Genomic DNA, 18726 nt, shown 5'->3' on the forward strand with positions numbered 1-18726 from the left:
CGCCTGGCATGCGTGCGGCCCGGGTTCGATCCTCAACACCACATACAAACAGAGATGTTGTGTCTGCCGAAAAGTAAAAAATAAATGTTAAAATTCTCTCTCTCTCTCTCTCTCTCTCTCTCTCTTTAAAAAAAAAAAGACAAGATTGTCATCTAAAATGGAAACTAATAAGGTTCAACATGAAAAAGATGAGATGAGCCATCTGGGAAAATCTAATCAGAAAAACACTTAACTACCTGAGGAGATTGGTGACAGGCCTAAGCTAAACAGGAAGAATTCAAAGCTCATTGCAGAGTCTAGGGCACATTCCTAGAGTCTGCAGAGCTGATACCAGTCCACAAGGATTGCCTGTGATCTGATTTCCTACAACACATCTATCCTGAGGCAAAGTGATGATGACAGAAAACTTAAGTGACTTATGAAGAATACTGAGAAAAGACAGGGCAAATACAAAGAATAAGGCTGTCTTGGGCTGAAGACAGTGGTCAGTACTTGACTAGCATGCAAGAGGCCCTAGGTTCCATCCCCAACAACTGCAAATACACACACACACACACACACACACACACACACAGAGAGAGAGAGAGAGAGAGAGAGAGAGAGAGAGAGAGAGAGAGAACTATAGTAGTTGTTTACAACCAGGAGACATTTAGCCCTTGAGGACATACTGGACAATATCTGCAGTCATTTCTGGTTGACAAGACAAGGGCAATTTCCTAGCTGGAACCCCAGACACTATAGAGAAGAGACAGGCCATCTCTACTGCATACGTCTGAACTCTCGACCTATGAAATCTATGAACATAGTAAAACAGGTGTTGTTCAAGTCACTAGGTTGCAGAGGTTGATTATGCAGCAGATGAAAACTCAAAGAAAAAGGGAGTCTTCTGTTCAGATACCACTGCAGTAACAGTGGAATTCTCATGTCTCTTAAAACACACATGACAGTTATTATGGACCTTTGCTTTTAGAGCAGTCTGGACTGTAAGCTTTTTGAGTGCAGGTGCATGTTTTAGTCATGTTTCACCCACAGAGTGGTTTAATGACCACTCATCTATGCATTAGCAGATATGTAATGAGCTCTAGGTGTGATTGGCATTAGCTGCGTCAGTGGGTTCTCTGGTCTCCTGACTTCCAGTTTGGTTTAGGTTCCCTCAGTGTCTCAAAGAGTCCTTAGGGCAAAAGAAATACTTAACAGTTCCATCATCCCAGTCTAACTGAAAGAGGAATAAAGTTGGGGTTTTTTTTAAATATCAAAATGAGCCCCAGCTGGTCCTTGGCACTGTTTCAATGGTAATGAATTCCAGACTGCAGCAATACTTTCTGCAGAGGGCATCTCCTCTAATTTGAAAAACAATTCCAAATAGATCCACCTAGCAATGCCAGCCAGATGGCATTGAACAGAGGTTCACTGAATAGAGGCCCCTTACTTGCAGATTCAACTACCACAGTTTTCAAAGCCATTTTATAGCTGTAGAGTCCCCTGCCGTCTTATAAGAAGCAAAGTAGGAAGCTAAAAATACAGCACAAAACTGTTGAAGCTAAGAGGGGTCCAGGTGCACACACTCCTGCCCTGGTCTTCTGCCCTCACCCACCTTGGGAGACAGGGAGTCAGCAAAGGCAGGCAAAAGCCACAACACTGAGACATAGGCAGCCAGAAAGGTGAACACAGTCTTCCTCCTCCTCCTCTTCCTCCTTGGGCAAGCATTGCTCAGACAAATAAAATCTATGGTCTGCTGGCCCTAGACTGCAGGACTCCACTGTACATGGCCTACAGCAAGAGCCACATTCAAATGCAAAATCCATCTCCAGTCTCCTTATAAAGCAGTTCAGAATCAAACTAAGCAATAGAAATCCCCAGGGCCCTCCAAAGTGTTTCCAAACACTTGCTGCTACACCAAGAACATTTATTTCAAAATCCTGAACTTAGACCATACTGGTGATTGATTTACAACAATGTAAGGAAACATCACATACTCATTTTTCAAAGATGAAGAAAATGCTAATACTTAACTCTTAGCTTCTGTTCTTATTTCTGCTTTAACAAAACATAATAAACTTAAAGATTTAAAACAATGCATATTTATCTTTTTTTAATATTTATTTTTTAGTTATAGGTGGGTACAATATCTTTATTTTATTATTATTTTATTTTTATGTGGTGCTGAGGATCAAACACAGTGCCTCACACATGCTAGGCAAGCGTGCTCTACCACTGAACCACAGCCACAGCCCAGCATATTTATCTTAACAGTTCTGGAAGTCAGAGGTCCAATCCGAGTCTCACTAAGCTAAGATTATAGTGTCAGCAGGGATGGTTACTTCTGGAATCTGCAGGGGAGAAACCAATCCTTGCCCTTTCTGGTTTCTAAAGGCCACCTACATTCTGGCTCCTGGACCCTTGAAAGCCAACAATGGTCAGTCAAGTCACTTTCTAATGGCATGACTGACACTGACTCTTCTGCCTCCATCTTCCATATTTAAAGGACCTGTGTGGGGCTGGGGATGTGGCTCAAGCGGTAGCGCGCTCGACTGACATGCGTGCGGCCCGGGTTCGATCCTCAGCACCACAGACAGACAAAGATGTTGTGTCCACCAAGTACTAAAAAATAAATATTAAAAAAATAAATAAATAAATAAAGGACCTGTGTGATCACATTGGGCTCACCTGAATAATCCAGAATAACCTTATTTTAAGGACAGACACCTAGCAACCTTAATTCCCCCTGCTTCCTCAATTCCCCTGCTTCCCTTTTGCATGTAAATTAACACCTACGGGAAAGATTTCGCCATCAGCTCTTCATAACTGTTTATGATGATGTAATGCTTCGACATGCAAGCCACAATTCGCCCATCACTAGACCTCTCAGCAGGCCTCAGGAAGGGCTTGCTCTGGGTTGGAGGTCAGGAACCCCTTGAGCCGGGCCCCTCAGCACCCTAGAGGAGGAATAAGTGCAAAAAGGAAGAGTGCACAAGGGAAGAAAGGCAAAAACACCAGGTAGGGAACAGAACTGGGAACAGGAAAGACAGCATATCTGGAAGGTATCTTTTCTGAACTTACCAGGACCAAGTCCAGATCCTCACCCTCATATCCTTCTGAACAGCCAAAAGGAGAGGCATTATTGTGTCACCTCTGTTGGGAAAACTTCAGGCATTTCCTTGGTGCCTACAGTTGCCCCCCTCTGAACTGAATACCCCTCTGTAATTACAACAAGGATAACTAATTAACTGCCCTTTACATTCCTGTAAAGGAATTTATTTATGCCTGTCTCTACTTGCCAAAGCCTGGAGGGATTTCACAAATTATGCCCTGATATCCTGTGAGCCCTCTGAGGTCTGCTGGGGTTGTTAAGTCATACTATCATTAAGGACTGGGACCGAGAAGTTGCACTCAAGGAGAGCCAACCAATGCCTCACTGAACACTTTGAAGAGACACAAAGCAGGTGTTCAGTGAGGCACGGCTGGCTCTCCTCGAGTGCAACTTCTTTATTTCCATGCAGCAGCTGAGGCTAACTGGCCAGATCCTGGAGCAGACTGCCAATGCAAAAAATCTTATTTTGGACAAAAGATCCAGAAAACTGGGTCCCTACCTTGAAATGAACCTGTTATCTGGTTCAGCATTCTTAATTTAAACAACAACAAAAAAGATCACTAGGTAGCAGTCCTATCTGGATTGTAATCCTGGCTCTATTTCTTCTGAGCTATGTGACCAGAATCCCCTCATCTGTAAGGCAAGGATAATACATAACCTGCAAAATTATTGGGGCAATTAAAAACAAGTTATGTGATATCTGTGCCACACAGCAAGCACTTAGGAGGTAGTAGCTGGTAGCAAGGCTTCAGATCTAAGAGTGACACATTCCTGGTCCCAAGATACCTTTGTGAATTATCAGGCATTATATGGTTGAGCAAACAGGTTTAGAAAACTCATTTTCCCGGGGCTGGGGATGTGGCTCAAGTGGTAGCGCGCTCGCCTGGCATGCATGCGGCCCGAGTTCGATTCTCAGCACCACATACAAACAAAGATGTTGTGTCCGCTGATAACTAAAAAATAAATATTAAAAAATTCTCTCTCTCTCTCTCTCTCTCTCTCTCTCTCTCTCTCTCTCTCTCTCTCCTCTCTCACTCTCTCTTTAAAAAAAAAAAAAAAAAGAAAGAAAACTCATTTTCCCAAAACAACTAAGTGGTAGAAGTGGGACAGCCTCCAGGTATAAAGCCACAATGTCTAGTGCTTAAAGGTTGTGATTGTGGAGTCAGGCAAGCCTGGGATAAAATCTTAACCATGCCAATTAATCTTACTAGATGATCTGAGACAAGTTACTTCACCTTTCTATGCCTCTTTCCTCACTGTAAAATGTTGCACTGGTTCTCAGTCTCCTTCAGCACCTCCTAAATCAATCTCACTGTTTTGAGATATACCTAAATCAATTAGGTATATCTCAAAACAGTGAAAAGCTAACACTCGATCATGTATATTCATCTTTCAAATTCCATGCTATTAGAGGAAAATCAATCAAAGATTATAATACACACCTTATCTATGGTTTCACCTTCTGAGGATTTTCTTTCCTTAGTTTCAGTTATTGGTGGTCAACTGTGGATTGAAAATGTTAAATGGAAAATCCAGAAATAAATGATTCAAGTTTTAAATTGTACTCAGTACCCATTAACAAGTCACTTAGTAGCTTAGTAGGGTTATCAGATCAACTGTGGAAGTATTGTGTTCAAGTAACTCTTATTTCACTTCCTAATGGTACCAAAAGTTGAAGAGTAATGATATGGGCCGACAGTTAATAAATGGGATGGCATCAAATTAAAAGGCTTTTGCATAACAAGGGAAACAATTAGGAATGTGGAAAAAGAATCTACAGAATGGAAGATCTTTGACACAGGGTTAATATCTACAATATATAAACAACTCAAAAAACTTAACACCAGAGAACTGGGGCTGTAGCAGCGGTAGAGTGCTTACCTAGCACGTGTGAGGCCCTAGGTCCAATCCTCAGCACCACACAAAGATAAATAAATAAAAATAAAGGCATTGTGTCCAACTACAACTAAAAATTAAAAAAAAAACAACTTAACACTAGAAAATCAAATAATGCAATTAATAAAGGGACAAATGAATTAAGCAGATACTTCTCAAAAGAAGAAATACAAATGGCCAACAAATATATAGAAAATGTCCAATATCATTAGCAATTAGGAAAATGAAAATCAGCTACACTGATATTTCATCTCACTCCAGTCAGAATAGCAGTCATCAAGAATACAAGTAGTGCCGACCACGCTGAGTGCTGACGACACCAAGTACTGACGACTGTGATTCCACGAGGAGTTGAACCACAAAGTAAAGTGAGCAGAGGCGCAGGAGAGGAGGCCTTGGATCAGGGACCCATCAGAGGAGTAAAGATGATTTTGAGAGTGGGAGGGGTGGACTGGAGGTCAGGGGACACAGGCTGAGATCTGGTCCCACAGGGCAGACCCTGGGTTTGGCACAGGTGAGGAGGACTGTGCCAGGGGCCCCTCCATGCCCTGCATCAGGTGGCAGATCAGGCAGGCTCAGGTGGTGGGCCTGTTTGCAGGCCCCCTGATGAAGGACGTCATAGGTTTCAACACACAGCCTCTGGTGGCAGGGGCTGGCCACAAGGCTGGAGGCCCGAGTCCCACAGGACTCCCCTCAGAGGGAGCAGGAAGTGAGGAGCAGAGGCTCTGCTGGCCCCGGTGTTTTGTGAGGACGCCTGGTGGTAAAAGGGGACATGCGTGTCAGCAGGGACACATGGTCAGAGGCACAGGTGCAAGGTAGGCCCTCCACACAGTGGGGGCAGCAGCGGTGTGTGGCAGCGCTGGCCTCCCACCCATGTCTGGCACCGTCTGGCTGCAGCAGGATTGGCGGGGCCAAGTCCTAGGCCCAGGCTACTGCTGGGGGCAGCACTAGCAGGGTGGTGGCTGCAGTGTGTGGCCCTGGGGAGGTGACTGGCCAGTAAAGAGGAGGGACAGCCAGCGGTAGCTCTTCCTGTTCACTTAAGACCCAGCCATGTAAGGCCTACCCCAACTTCGGGAATGGTATTCAAGTTGTGATGCTACCTGGTTCCTTGTGCCTCTTGCCCAGGTAACAGCAAAGTTCAGGGGAAGCATTAATACACCAATGTAAGAATTTGAATTTTAGGGCTGGGGATGTGGCTCAAGAGGTAGCACGCTCGCCTGGCATGCGTGCGGCCCGGGTTCAATCCTCAGCACCACATACAAACAAAGATGTTATGTCCGCCGAAAACTAAAAAATAAATGTTAAAATTCTCTCTCCCTCTCTCTCTCAAAAAAAAGAATTTGAATTTTAAATCAGAGCCAAGCTAACACAAACTTAATTGTACAGAGAGTTACATATTTTTAGAAAAATCATTTTGCAAGAACTCTCGGCTCTAGCTGTACTCAACCTTATATCTTGAATTTATCAGAAATTCATCCCAATGCCGTCACAACCTATGAAAGGCTCTTAGCAGTTTTGGTAACAGTTGCATCAGTAGAAAAATCTTTCAAAATTAAAAATCACCAACAGTTCCTTGTGATTTTGCATCTGTGAGAGGAGAGGTTGCCTGCGATCCTATCAACAGAAAGTGAAGTTGCTCAAATTCATGAGAAAATGCTCAACCTCAGTATCATCAGGAAAGTGCAGATCAAAACCACAAGGAGAGCATACCAATCGCTGGCGAGGAGGCAGAGACTGAGAATGCTCCTGCCCCGTTGGCGGGAATGTGAATTAGCGCAGCTGATGTGGAGAATGGCGGCATGAAGGCTCCTCAAACCACTAAAAATAGACCTATGGATGAGTCAGAAATCTCACTTTGGGGGTATATCCAAAGGAAACAAAGCCTGTCAAAGAGATACTCACATTCCCATGCTTATTGCTGCACAATTCACAATAGCCAAGAAGTGGGATTAACCCAGATGCCCACAAATGAAAGGATGGCAAAGAAAATGGTATGTATGCACAGTGGAATATTATCCAGCCATAAAAAATGACATTCCATCATTTGCAGAAAATTGGACGGTGCTGAGGACATTATGTCAGAGGCACAGGTGCAAGGTAGGCCCTCCACACTTGAATGTGCCTGAAATGTCAGGCATGGAAGGACAAGTTCTGCTGTGTTTTCATAGGTACAAGGTGAAAAGAGTGTATCAGAATGTAGGACACCAATTCCTAGAGGCTGGGGAAGGAAAGAGGAGGTGGAAGACGATCAGAACTAAAACATGGGACGGGGTGCCAGGTTCTGTGTTCTGCAGGACACTAGGTGACTAGTCTCCATACCTTGCGTATCTTAGGAATAACAGAAGAGGAGCTCCAAGCGCCAAAGCAGGAATTAAGGAGAGGGAAGTATTAATGACCCCGACTTGATCAGAACACATAGTGCCGTGTGTCAGAACTGCCCACCGCAAATGCAGTTACTGTCTTAATCAAAAACAAAGGAATTTAAGGAGATGCTAACTAGCTTGACCTGGTTATTACTAACTTTAAATCTTAGTGTTAGATTATCACACTGAACACCATAAATATATACAATTAAGATAATAGTAAAAAGATGCTTTTTTGTACTAAAAGAGAAAATGAAATTCCTTTAAATTTTGATAACTTAATAAATGAATTTCCAGAAAAGTAATCCAGGAAGATGAAAACAGCAATAAAGATATCCTATTAGTAAAGTAAAAAAAAAAAAAAACAATACAAGTAATAATAAATGTTAGAAAGGATGTGGAGAAAAACTGTTGGTGAAACTGTAAACTAGTACAACCACTATGGAAAACAGTATGGAGGTTCTCAAAAAACTAAGCATGCAACCACCATATGACCCACCTATAGCAATCCTCAGTATTTACCCTGAAGAATTAAAGTAATCACACTACAGTGATACATGCATACCCATGTTTATAGCAGCACAATTCACAGCAGCCAAACTATGGAACCAGCCTAGGTATCTTCAATGGATAGAAGGATAAACAAAATGTGGTATATATATATACACAATGGACTTTTATTCGGCCATGAAGAAAAACGAAAGTATGGCATTTGCAGGAAAATGCATGGAACTAGAGACCATCATGTTAAATGAAATAATCAAACACAGAAGGTTAAGGGTCATATGTTTTCTCTCATTTGTGGAAGCTAGAGAGGAAAAAAGAAAACAAAACTGGGGTGGATCTCATGAAAATCAAAGGAAAATCAGTGGAAGAAATGGACCAAGGGGTGGGAGGAGTGGAGGGAAGGGGTAAATGCTGGGGAGTAAAATTGGTCAAATTATATTGTTATTTTGTGCGCATTTACCAATATGTAACATCAAATCCCATCATTATGTGCAACTATTATGCAGCAATAATAAATGTAGAAAGAGAAAAAAAAAAGACCAGTGATGTAAATGAGGCACCAGGGCATAGGACATGGAAGGACAAATTAACTTCGTACTCCATAGCAATGCTGCCTGGAATACAGTATAAAACATGGTATATACAGGGTTTACTGAACCATGTATATACTATTTATGGTTTGAAGCATCCAATGGGAGTCTTGAAATGTATCTCCCGAGGATAAGAGGGGCACAACTGTATACTTTTCTCCACAAATACATATTAGACAGAATAAATTGTATTCCCAAAGTAGAAAATGAAAGGGAAAATTCTAAAACACTTTATCCCTATAACCTGCTTTATTTTTCTTCATAGCACTAACAATATATTCTATAGAACAGATGTGTGTAGTTGTTTTTTTCCTCCAACATGGAGGTCAGCTTCAGGAAGACAGTCTTAGTTTTGTTCACTTCTATATCATCAGTTCCTAGAACCAAGCCTGACATCTTTGAAGAATGTTGAATGGCTCTTCTTGTATCAAATGCAGGAAGATGACCCACATGAAAACATTTCCGCATCTTTTGCAAACCTACCTTGGCTAGTACTGTCCACTGTTTTCCAGAGTTCCTGATATGTGACATAAATTTTAGTAGAAATTAATACCATGTGAAAGCTTTTCTTTTCTGAGCTCATGTTTTTCACTAGTTGGATTTACCTTCATTTTCATGAAGCTCAGAGCACAATTCAGTGCTCAAATTGCAGAGTTTCCCTTAGACCACTTTTCTGATGTGGAGACGGGATATAAATAAGTGTAAGAAGATTCTGCTGGTACATGTTTAAGACCCTATTTTTAACCACAGATAGCATTTATTCTAAGACAATGCTTCTCAAACTTGAATGTGCCTGTAAATTACCCAGGGACCTAGTTAAAAAGCTAAATAAAACACCAAATCTGACTCAGTGGGTCAGGGACAGGGCATATGATGCTGCATTTCTAGCAATCTCCCTGGTGATGCCAATGCGGTAGGGCCCTGGCCCACACTTTGAGTAGTACAGAGTCTAAGAACCTTACACCCTTGATTCAGCGAAATTTCTCTCTCCTCTTTCTTGGCAAAATATGACCAAAGCTTGAAACCTGAAGCAGATACCAAAAGAATCTAGGGAGCTGGTTATACCTACACGTCGCGCCCTCCACCTCCACCCCCACCCCAGCCCCACTGCAATCCCAACACAAAGGTATAGGAATCCGCCCAGTAAGTTCCCCGGGTGCTTTTGCTGCAGGTGGCCCCCACACACTTTTCGAAAATGACTGCTCTTTTCAAGGTTTTCCCTAAGGTAAACTCGTGAGGACAGCTGTTGTCACCAGTGGTGACACCTGATTGTTCAGGATTTTAGCGGGGGCCAATCTCCTGGTCTGTAGCTCAGCACCAAGAGAGGCCCCATGTTTCCTCTCCAGCTACACTGATCCCGGCATGGTCGCACCCCGCACCTCCGCCCAGCACAGCCTGGTGCCTCAGCCTCAGGCCTGCGAGGCGGGGGCCGGGCCGCTCAAGCACAGAGCGACCCCGGGGGCCCCCAGGGCGGGGTCCACACGCCTCTCCCGCCTGCCTTACCTCTCTGGACCAGGATAGCCAAGAAGAAAGCGAGGGAGACAAGGACCGCGGAGCGCCAGGCCACCATGGCTGGGACAAGGCGGAGGGGCCCCAGAGGAGGACAGCGCGAGAGGACCCGAGGGGCAGGTCGAGGAGGAGCAGGAGGAGGAGCCCTGCTACCACGGCAAGGCCCCGCCCAGAGCCGGTGCGCGCTGCGCGGCCCCGTGAGGGCCGGGGAAGGGGACGCGCGAGTGCTGGCGCCTGCAGGCGACACAGCAGGGGCAAGGCCGGCGGGGCGGGACCAGGCTTGGGTCTCTGTAGCGGGGCCGCAGTCTGAGGGCGGGGGCGATGGGCGTGGCCAATGCCGGGAGGCGGGGCCGCAGGCACCCAGTGGGTGGAGCCGTCTGATTTCTGGGGCGCGGCCCGCACACCCCTTCCCACCTGGTTCCGGCCATTGAAAGCACTTAGGGGCGGGTGGGCAGGGAGTAATAAGTCGCTTGAGGCCGTGAGCCGGAGGCTGCGGGCGTGTGCGGTGACTCCCCCCGGGCCTGAGTGCACTTGTCGGACAGTCTGCCAGCTCGGTGACCTTGGCCAGGACTCTTCCCCTTCTGGCCCTGAAGTTCTCCCCAAGAAAGACTGTTCCCCGGGGACCCCTCCAGCCGCCGCTCCAGAACCGAGCATAAGAGCCGTTTTTTTCGTGTCTGACCGAGGTCAGCAGGCAGCGGCCCCGGGGGTGCCAGGGCGGATGAGAGGAAGCGGGACCGGCCCAGAGGCAGAGCGCCTCCTGCTCGGGAGACTTGGTGTAGGGCCAGGGTCAGCACTCCCTAGGCTTTCTGAATGCATTGAAAGTGCAAGTTCACAACTGCAGAATCGATCTGGAAAACCCCATTACCAACAAACGCGCTGCAGTCCTTTCCCATGAACACCCGCAGATGGAGATCATCTCCCAGATGGAGAGAAATTAAGATTGTGATACCACCACGGACAGCAAGATGCCCCCCTGCAACCTTTCCTTGAAAGCTTTGTAGAAGAGCCCCAGCTGCAAGTGACATTCAAGGACAAAGAGAAAGCGCCACTGCGCTCCGGAGTGGCAGCATTGAGCCTGCCCCTGCCATTATGGTTCACAGAAGGTCCTGGGGCACATCTTTCTTACAGAGCGACTACTGCCACTTTCCCCCAATGCCCATTAGGCAGCCTTCCTGTGCCCTGCCAGACCTGCAGTGGTTCTCCCTACCTCCTCAGCTTCCATTCATTGCTCTGAAACCTGGGGCTGCAAAAAACCAAATGGTGTGTAAGGAGTCAGTCTTCTGATTTTCAAAGCAGTGTTTATTTTGTTACATGAGCTAGAGAATGAACAGAAGTAGCTGCAGTCACTGAACTGGCACTCTACACATGGCACATTTCAGGCATTTACCTTTATATTTTATTACTTACAATGACCTTATGCATCACTGCAATAATTAAGGAGGGTGAATGAGCTAGGCAGTTCCTTGAGGTTGAGGAGGAAACCAGTCCCAGGCCCACAGCATCAAAGGAGGAAGTCCTCCTGCCACCAGCAAAAAAGGAGGAAGCCCAGTCAATAAATGGCTAAGAATTTGTACTTTAGTACCAGATGTGGTACAAATACTGGCTGGACCTGAAAAGTGGGCAGCCTAGCACACAATGATGATGGTAGAATTATTACTTGTTGTAACAGCTGAAGAAATATTGGCTACTGTTGACTGTGGGAGGTTACTGTGTATTCCAGACTGTAGAAATGCCCCCAATTTTTCCACTAAATCTAGATGCCCTGGGCCATTATTTAACTGTCTGACCTCCGTGGTAACTTCTACTAATGGACCACTATACTTCATGGTCTATAGGAGCCCTTCAGACTGTGATGGGTAAATGCTGTGGAAAGTACAACCCCTGAAGTGAGGCCATCTCAGTCAACAGGCAGTGTGACACCCAACCGAAACTCTGCTACATGTGCATCAGAGACAACTGAACCCGCCAGCCAAATGCCTGCCACAGTAATGTGTGATAGGACTGTCTTCTAGCTCAGAGGCAGGTTACACACTGCAATCTGTGGGCCAAATCTGGCTCACCCACTATTTTGTGCAACCACCCAGCTAAGAGTACTTTTTACATTTTAAAATTACTGCCAAAAACTCAAGTATTTTATGAAATAAAACATTAATACAAAATTCAAATTTCAGGGCTATGAAGTTTATGGGAACACAGCCATGGGCATTATTTTCTGTATTTTCTATGGCTATCTTTGTGCTACCACAGCAGAAATGAGTACTTGGAACAGAGACTACAGGGCCCACAATGCCTAAAATATTTGCTATCTAGCCCTTTACAGAAAAAGATTGCTAACCTCCATTCCAGCAAATTGAACAATGGCATGAATTTATATTGAGTGGTGAAGATGTGGAACCTCAAAAGAATGCTTCTCTAGAACATATGATAAGCACACACACACAAAAAATGACCTGCTCTTATACAGGAATAAAAACCAAGAGAAAAGGACAATGGTTATCATGTGCCAAAAGACACTCACTCAAAAAAAAAAAAAAAAAACTCATTCATTAAAATATTGCAAATGCCCAAGATCAGTTATCCTACCAATGAAGCCAGATTCAAAGATAGGTAGTTAGTGTAGTTAGGTAAATCGGGTCTAATACCGAATAAAATACGGAAAATGGAGACCATGATTGAGAATGGAGTCCAGGAAACCAGAGCTTCGCTTGGGGAAATTGAAATGTTAATGTCCCCAAGGCCCAGAACCCATCCTAAGGAACTGTTAAGGAAGTAGCTCCCAGTAAACAGGGAGGTGCTAATCAAACCACCCCAGGCCCTTCCTGCTCAGATTACTCCTTCAGCCCACCTAGCCCTCCTTTTGGCCTTCCCATCTGCATTCTAGCACTGAAAGATGAAGGGAAACAAAGGAAATGAGTGTGGGAAAGCTGAAAGAAGACCTTAGCTGTAAAAAAGGGAAGACCTCTTCTTCCATGGATTCTGCCCCGGGAGAAGTAAAGACTTCTGTCCTTTAATTCTGCTGTCCTTTAATAAAGCCTTCTACTTTCCACTCTACACTTGCCTCTGCGTACTTCTCTGGTGTTATACTTCAGCATTCAGGGAAGCAAGGACTCATCACTGGTAAACAGCGGTAACACCAGATAACTCTCCCTTTGTGTTATGATGTATATGGAACCTAGTTTGTCTCTCTGTGTCTTGTAAATTGGGTTAATATGAGTCTATCTGATGAACGTATGAGGTGGAACTCAATTGTATTGCTGCTACCTTGCTGAATTGCAAGTAAGCATGAAATTTATATACATATAGAAAATTCTACACTTAGAAATCATGATCTGTACCTGCAACACATACACACATACTTCCCATTGTCAATACACCTGAGTTCTGGGACCAACTCATGGCCAAGCCTGACTCCACCATACACCCTCCCCTTGTCCCCACCCTCTTTTCCCCCTCCCCAGGAGCACTTAACCCCTGAGCATCATCCCTTTTTATACTTTAGAGACAGAGTCTCACTGAGTTACTTAGTGCCTTGCAGTCGCTGAGGCTGGCTTTGAACTTCAATCCTCCTGCCTCAGCCTCCTGAGCCATTGGGATTATAGGTGTGTGACACTGTGCCCAGTTCCCACCCTCTTGCTACACCTGAATTTCTCATGCCCTGAAAATTGTCACCAATTGGAAAAACCATTTGGTCCTCCAAGCCCCCCTCCTAAAATGCCTGCCTTTCCCCAGCTCTGGCCCACGCAGAGAAGTGTGGCGTGGACAAATGTCCACCAAGCTATCCTGAGAGCACAGCAGACACACAGATAAGACTGGGAGGTTTACACTAATGTGAGTTCAGTGGGCTCCTGAGGGCCAGCCTGGTATTCCCAAATCTCATCACACACTGTGTTCAAGGGAGGATGTGTTCTAAATTACAAAACAGCTGTTATCTCAGGGTCCCTGAGCCTCTGCAGCCTCCCAGAATAAATAAAATCACAGTGCTATCACTAAAGCAGAGTTCCTGTTCTTGCTCCCAACTGCCTCTAAACCAACCCTCAATACTATATTTCATAGAGTCCCTCAAGGGGGCGTCACTCACTCATGGCCCTCTAGGATCCTAGCTGGGTAAGAGATGGAAAAGAACACTTTGACTTCCACCGTGCTCCTGCTGTGCGAGCCAATTAAGAGACAAAGACTTGTTTGGACAAATGTCCCCCTCCCCCTAAAAAAAAAAAAAAAAAAAAAAAAAAAACACTAGAGTACTGACCTTTATTCTGAAATCGGGAATACAAAAGTCCTTTATTTCCTGCAAAGATCGCAGTGTTTTGTTTAATGTGCTTACTTTGCAAAATAAAAAGTTGGCAACACTACTGTTCCCAAAATTTAAAACGAATAAAATAAAATAAAAAAGAAATTTACTTGGCGAAATTCACAAAGCTGGGAACCACCAGCTATCCTAAAAATATTCAGCCTACTCAGAGCCTTGATATACAGGAATTTTTGGAAGATACCCCATATGTCAGTAGAAGCCTCTCATATTTTTCAAGTTGTAAGGAAATTGTTTCAGGCTTTTCTGCCACTCCCCAGGGTGTCCTCTCCCTGCCTCTTGTCCTGGGGATTGAACCCAGGGGTGCTTAACCACTGAGCTCCATCCCCAGCCCATTTTATTTTTATTTTGAGGCAGGCTCTGGCTAAATTGCTGAGGCTGGCCTTGAACTTGTGATATTCTGCCTCAGCCTCTTGAGTTCCTGGGATTACAGACGTCTCTACAGTGCCCAGTTCCATTCTTAATGTCTCCTCTCTTTGTAGCATGGCAAAGTCAGCTAGAGACTTTAATGCCATGCTAATGAGCAAAGATTTGAACTTGAGAACAGAGGGAAACTACATAAGGGTTTTAAGCAGCATGGGGGGGGGCAGCAAGTGGTACACGGGAATGTGACCCATATCTTCTAGGGGGAGGGGATGGGGCCATGAGACAGTATTCAGGTAGTGGATGGGGTGGAGGTAATGATAGAAGGAAGGGCCTCGATGTATGACCTGACCCTGTTCTCAGGACTGGGAAGACTCCAAGAAGTCTAGCGACTCTGGCGGTTCCCTATAGGAATGGACATAGAAGACGGGCAATTAGAAGTACATGTGATTCAGGCAGTTAGAGACAGAAGCACTGGGAGCTGTTGGGACTCTGGGGCAGACCTTTTTCCAGTGGGAGAATCAGGGTACAGACAATTTAGAGGAAAGGAAATAGTTCCCTGGTCAGATGGGGCTTGTTGTGGTACAAACACTGAGGTGATGGCCCAGAAATGAGTGGCCACATGGAATTTGAGTTGCCTACAACCTGGTCATGCAGTGCTTGTAGACCAGGGTAAATTTAGACTCTCATAGAAGCCAATGTCAACCTCTACATGTTTTAAGTGGGGTGGGGTAGCACTACAGGGTGACAAGATCAGAATATTGGCATTTCATGGTTCTGTTTCTCCAAGGAACTTCAAGACTTTTGTTGTATAGAAATAAGAATCTGCCTTAGAAAATGCTGCTCTAAGTGACAGGAACCATCCAAGAGTAAAAAGCTGAGAAGTGGGGAGAAAGAGTCCCAAGAATCCTACAACCCTTCTCAGGAGAGGTGCAAGCCAGCATGGGAAAGGGAGTTAGAGAGACACAGCCAAGATTGGCTGGGCAGGAGCAGCAGCTTCATTCTCAGTGCGCTGACTTCCCTCTCCAATTTTCTGCAGAATTCCCTGCCCCTTGTCGCTCCTGTCTTACATGCTGCAGAGTCATTTATCCCAAGAAAGGGGCCCTTTATGCAGAGATCAGAATCATCTCATCCTTTTTTTTTCCTTTTTAGATATTCATGACAGTGTCATCTCATCCTGAATCCCTGTGAGGATTCCCATTTGGGATTTGAAGGGCTTAACACCCCAAGGACAACATGGTGGTGATCAATGCAGTGCTGGCCACTGTGACAACAGACCAGAAGAAACACTAGGAGGTGTAACAGGGTCACAATTTCATTTCAAGGCTCATTATTATGGGAAGCAGCCCTCTTCTTTTGAAATCTCTATGCAGAACAGCTAGTGTCTTCAGGAGGCCTGTGTGTGGAGTCATGCAGGGCACAACCTCATACCTGCGTGTTTTTCTAATGCAAAGACTGTTCTGTATATTTCTTTTTAATTCTCAGTTGAGTTCATATGGAATTTGCATAAGCACTTGGCAAGAAATAAATTATGTCTCTGTAATATTTCCCAGACAGCATTTTCTACTCTGAATCCTGACCTCACTAGGAACAGGACTTAACATTTGCCTCCCAAATGTGGAGTAGGAATTTATTTAGCTTACCCAGTGAAGTCTCCCTCAAGCACTTGAGAGACTTTAAACCACACAAACCAACATTTGTTCTCTTTACGTTGCGTTCTAGTCATTAAGCAGCCTGAGAAATTTCCCAGAAAAAGTTACAGAACACCAATGTGGAATACAACATAAAGTGATAACACTTTATTCAAAAGTGACTTTTTAGAGACACTGCAATGTCTAAAACACAACTGTCCCCCCTTTCCCCCAAATCACTCTGCTCCTCCCCTAGACCCAGGAGGCAGCCTTCAACCCTCTCCATCCATTCTTTCATGTGTGCCCCATCCCTGCCTTGGAAAGCTGCTGGGTGCCTCCTTCAGCCCATTTTCCACCCAGCAGCTAGAGGGTGCCCCTTTAAAAGGATCTGGGATCCAGCTATCCCACTCCTTGGTCTATACCCAAAGGACTTAAAAACAGCATACTACAGGGACACAGACACATCAATGTTTATAGCAGCACAAGTCACAACAGCTGAACTGTGGAACCAACCTACATGTTCTTCAATAGATGAATGGGTAAAGAAACTGTGGTATATACACAATGGAATATTACTCAGTATTAAAAGAGAATAAAATCATGGCATTTGCAGGTAAATGGATGGAGCTGGAGAGTATAATGCTAAGTGGAGTTAGCCAACCCCCCAAAACTAAATGCTGAATGTTTTATCTGATATAAGGAGGATGATTCATAACAGGGTTGGGGGGCATGGGAGGAATAGATGAACTCTAGATAGGGCAAAGGGGAGGGAGGGGAAGGAGAGGGCATGGGGGTAGGAAAGACTGTGGAATGAGATGGACCTTGTAAGATCAGGCAAGGTGGGCAGCGACCAAAGGAGGCAGATTTAAAAAGCCCACTGAATGAGGCTTTATTTGAGAAATCATTCCTGGGTGGAACTCATCAGACTGACAGAGTGGACATGAGAAGGTCATGAAGAGAAACCGCGTAGGAGCTTGACCAGACTGGGGTTTTATGGGGCTAAGGCAGGGGGGAAGGGCTTGGGACAGGAAAAGTTATTTTTAGAGTCCCTTGTCCCGCTGGAGTTGGTTGGGAGAACTGGCTGAACTCCAAGATTGGCCAGAGGGCCTGCTGATTGACAGGCGTTGGTCAGGAGATCCCGCTGATTGACAGGCGTTTCCATAGGCGCCTGATTGATGTTTCTTTCCCATGCAGGCTGCTTTGTTCTAAGTCACCACCACTGACCTGACAGACATCATTACCCCAAGTACATGTATGAAGATATGAATAGTGTGATCCTACTTTATATACAACAAGAGATATGAAAAATTGTGTATACAGGTAACACTGATTGGAACTAGGAGTTGAAAAGAGGAGGTGGGATTAGAAAGATCAATAAAAGCTTCAAGGAGCCAAAGAAGCATAGAAACCTGGAGCCCTGTGTCACTGTCTGACACTGCTAGGATTCTGAACTACCTGCCAATCATCCATCTCTGGATCCTTTCCATGCAGACTCACTAGGATGAGCAGCGCCCCCCACACACACACACACACTCCAGGACCTGGCATGGCACAGCCTCCTGAAGGACAAGTCCAGGGCCATCCTAGCTCTGGAGGACCTGCCCATAGAGCTCTTCCCACCACTCTTCATGGAGGCCTTCAGCGGGGGACACATTGAGATCCTAAAGAAAATGGTGCAGGCCTGGCCCTTCATCCGCCTGCCCCTGGGGGCCCTGATGAGGAAGCCACAGCTGGAGATGATCCGAGTGGCACTGGATGGACTGGACACGCTGGCTGCCCAGCAGGATTGCCTTAGGTGAGGGGGACCCTGGAAGGGAGCGCACTGGGCATCCAGGGAAGTGATAGCTGTGAGCAGGGAGAGTAGGTGCTGAAGTGTGCGCCACAGGCTTCTTGTTCTGCCATCAAGGAGGGTTGGAGAGGCCTTGGCCATGCTGAGCCCCATCTGGGAGGGGCTTCCTGATGTGGAGGGTGCTTGTGGCAGCTGCCCTGACCCTTGAAGGAGGTTTTGCCTGCCCCTCCCTCGGTTGGTACAAGTGGAGGCAGCAGGCTGGATTGGAGGGGAAAGGAGTAGAGAAAAGTGAGACAGAATAAAGAAGTGAAGCGGGGAGCAGCAGCTGAAGGTGAAGGAAGCGGCCTCAGGGCTGAGACTCTGCTGTGGTCCCCGCAGAAGGTGGAAACTGCAGGTGCTGGATTTGCGGAAGGTTCATGGGAACTTCTGGAGGATGTGGTCTGGAGCTGTGGTCAATGCCTGGTCACCAGAGGACATGAAGGAGAGGCAAACAGTGACAGCCCCTCCAGAGACAGGGCCCACTCTACCCTTGAAGGTGTCAGTAAGCCTGTGCTTTCAACAAAGACCCCTGAATGCATTCCTCTCCTTCCTCTTTCAGTGAGTAGTTGAGAGGAAGGGTCTGCTACAGCTGTGCTGTAAGAAGCTGCAGATGTGCCCTTTGCCCGTCCATAGCATCAAGAG

The 18726-nt window shown here is 45.6% G+C and overlaps 1 protein-coding gene across 1 annotated transcript in view; it reads right to left on the reverse strand.

The window, feature by feature from the left end:
- The window catches only part of Cd99l2 (CD99 molecule like 2), a 101294-nt gene extending 89512 nt beyond the window's left edge, over window positions 1-11782 (reverse strand). The window contains exons 1-2 of the mRNA XM_077106527.1: window positions 11744-11782; window positions 9951-10725 (exon numbers count right to left, since the gene is read on the reverse strand). Of these exons, the coding sequence (XP_076962642.1) occupies window positions 9951-10725; window positions 11744-11782 (814 nt within the window). The remainder of the gene's footprint in view (window positions 1-9950; window positions 10726-11743) is intronic.
- Between the last annotated feature and the right edge of the window lie 6944 nt (window positions 11783-18726).

Source organism: Callospermophilus lateralis, chromosome X (genome assembly GCF_048772815.1).
Source record: "Callospermophilus lateralis isolate mCalLat2 chromosome X, mCalLat2.hap1, whole genome shotgun sequence".
In the NCBI taxonomy this organism is placed as follows: Eukaryota; Metazoa; Chordata; class Mammalia; order Rodentia; family Sciuridae; genus Callospermophilus; species Callospermophilus lateralis.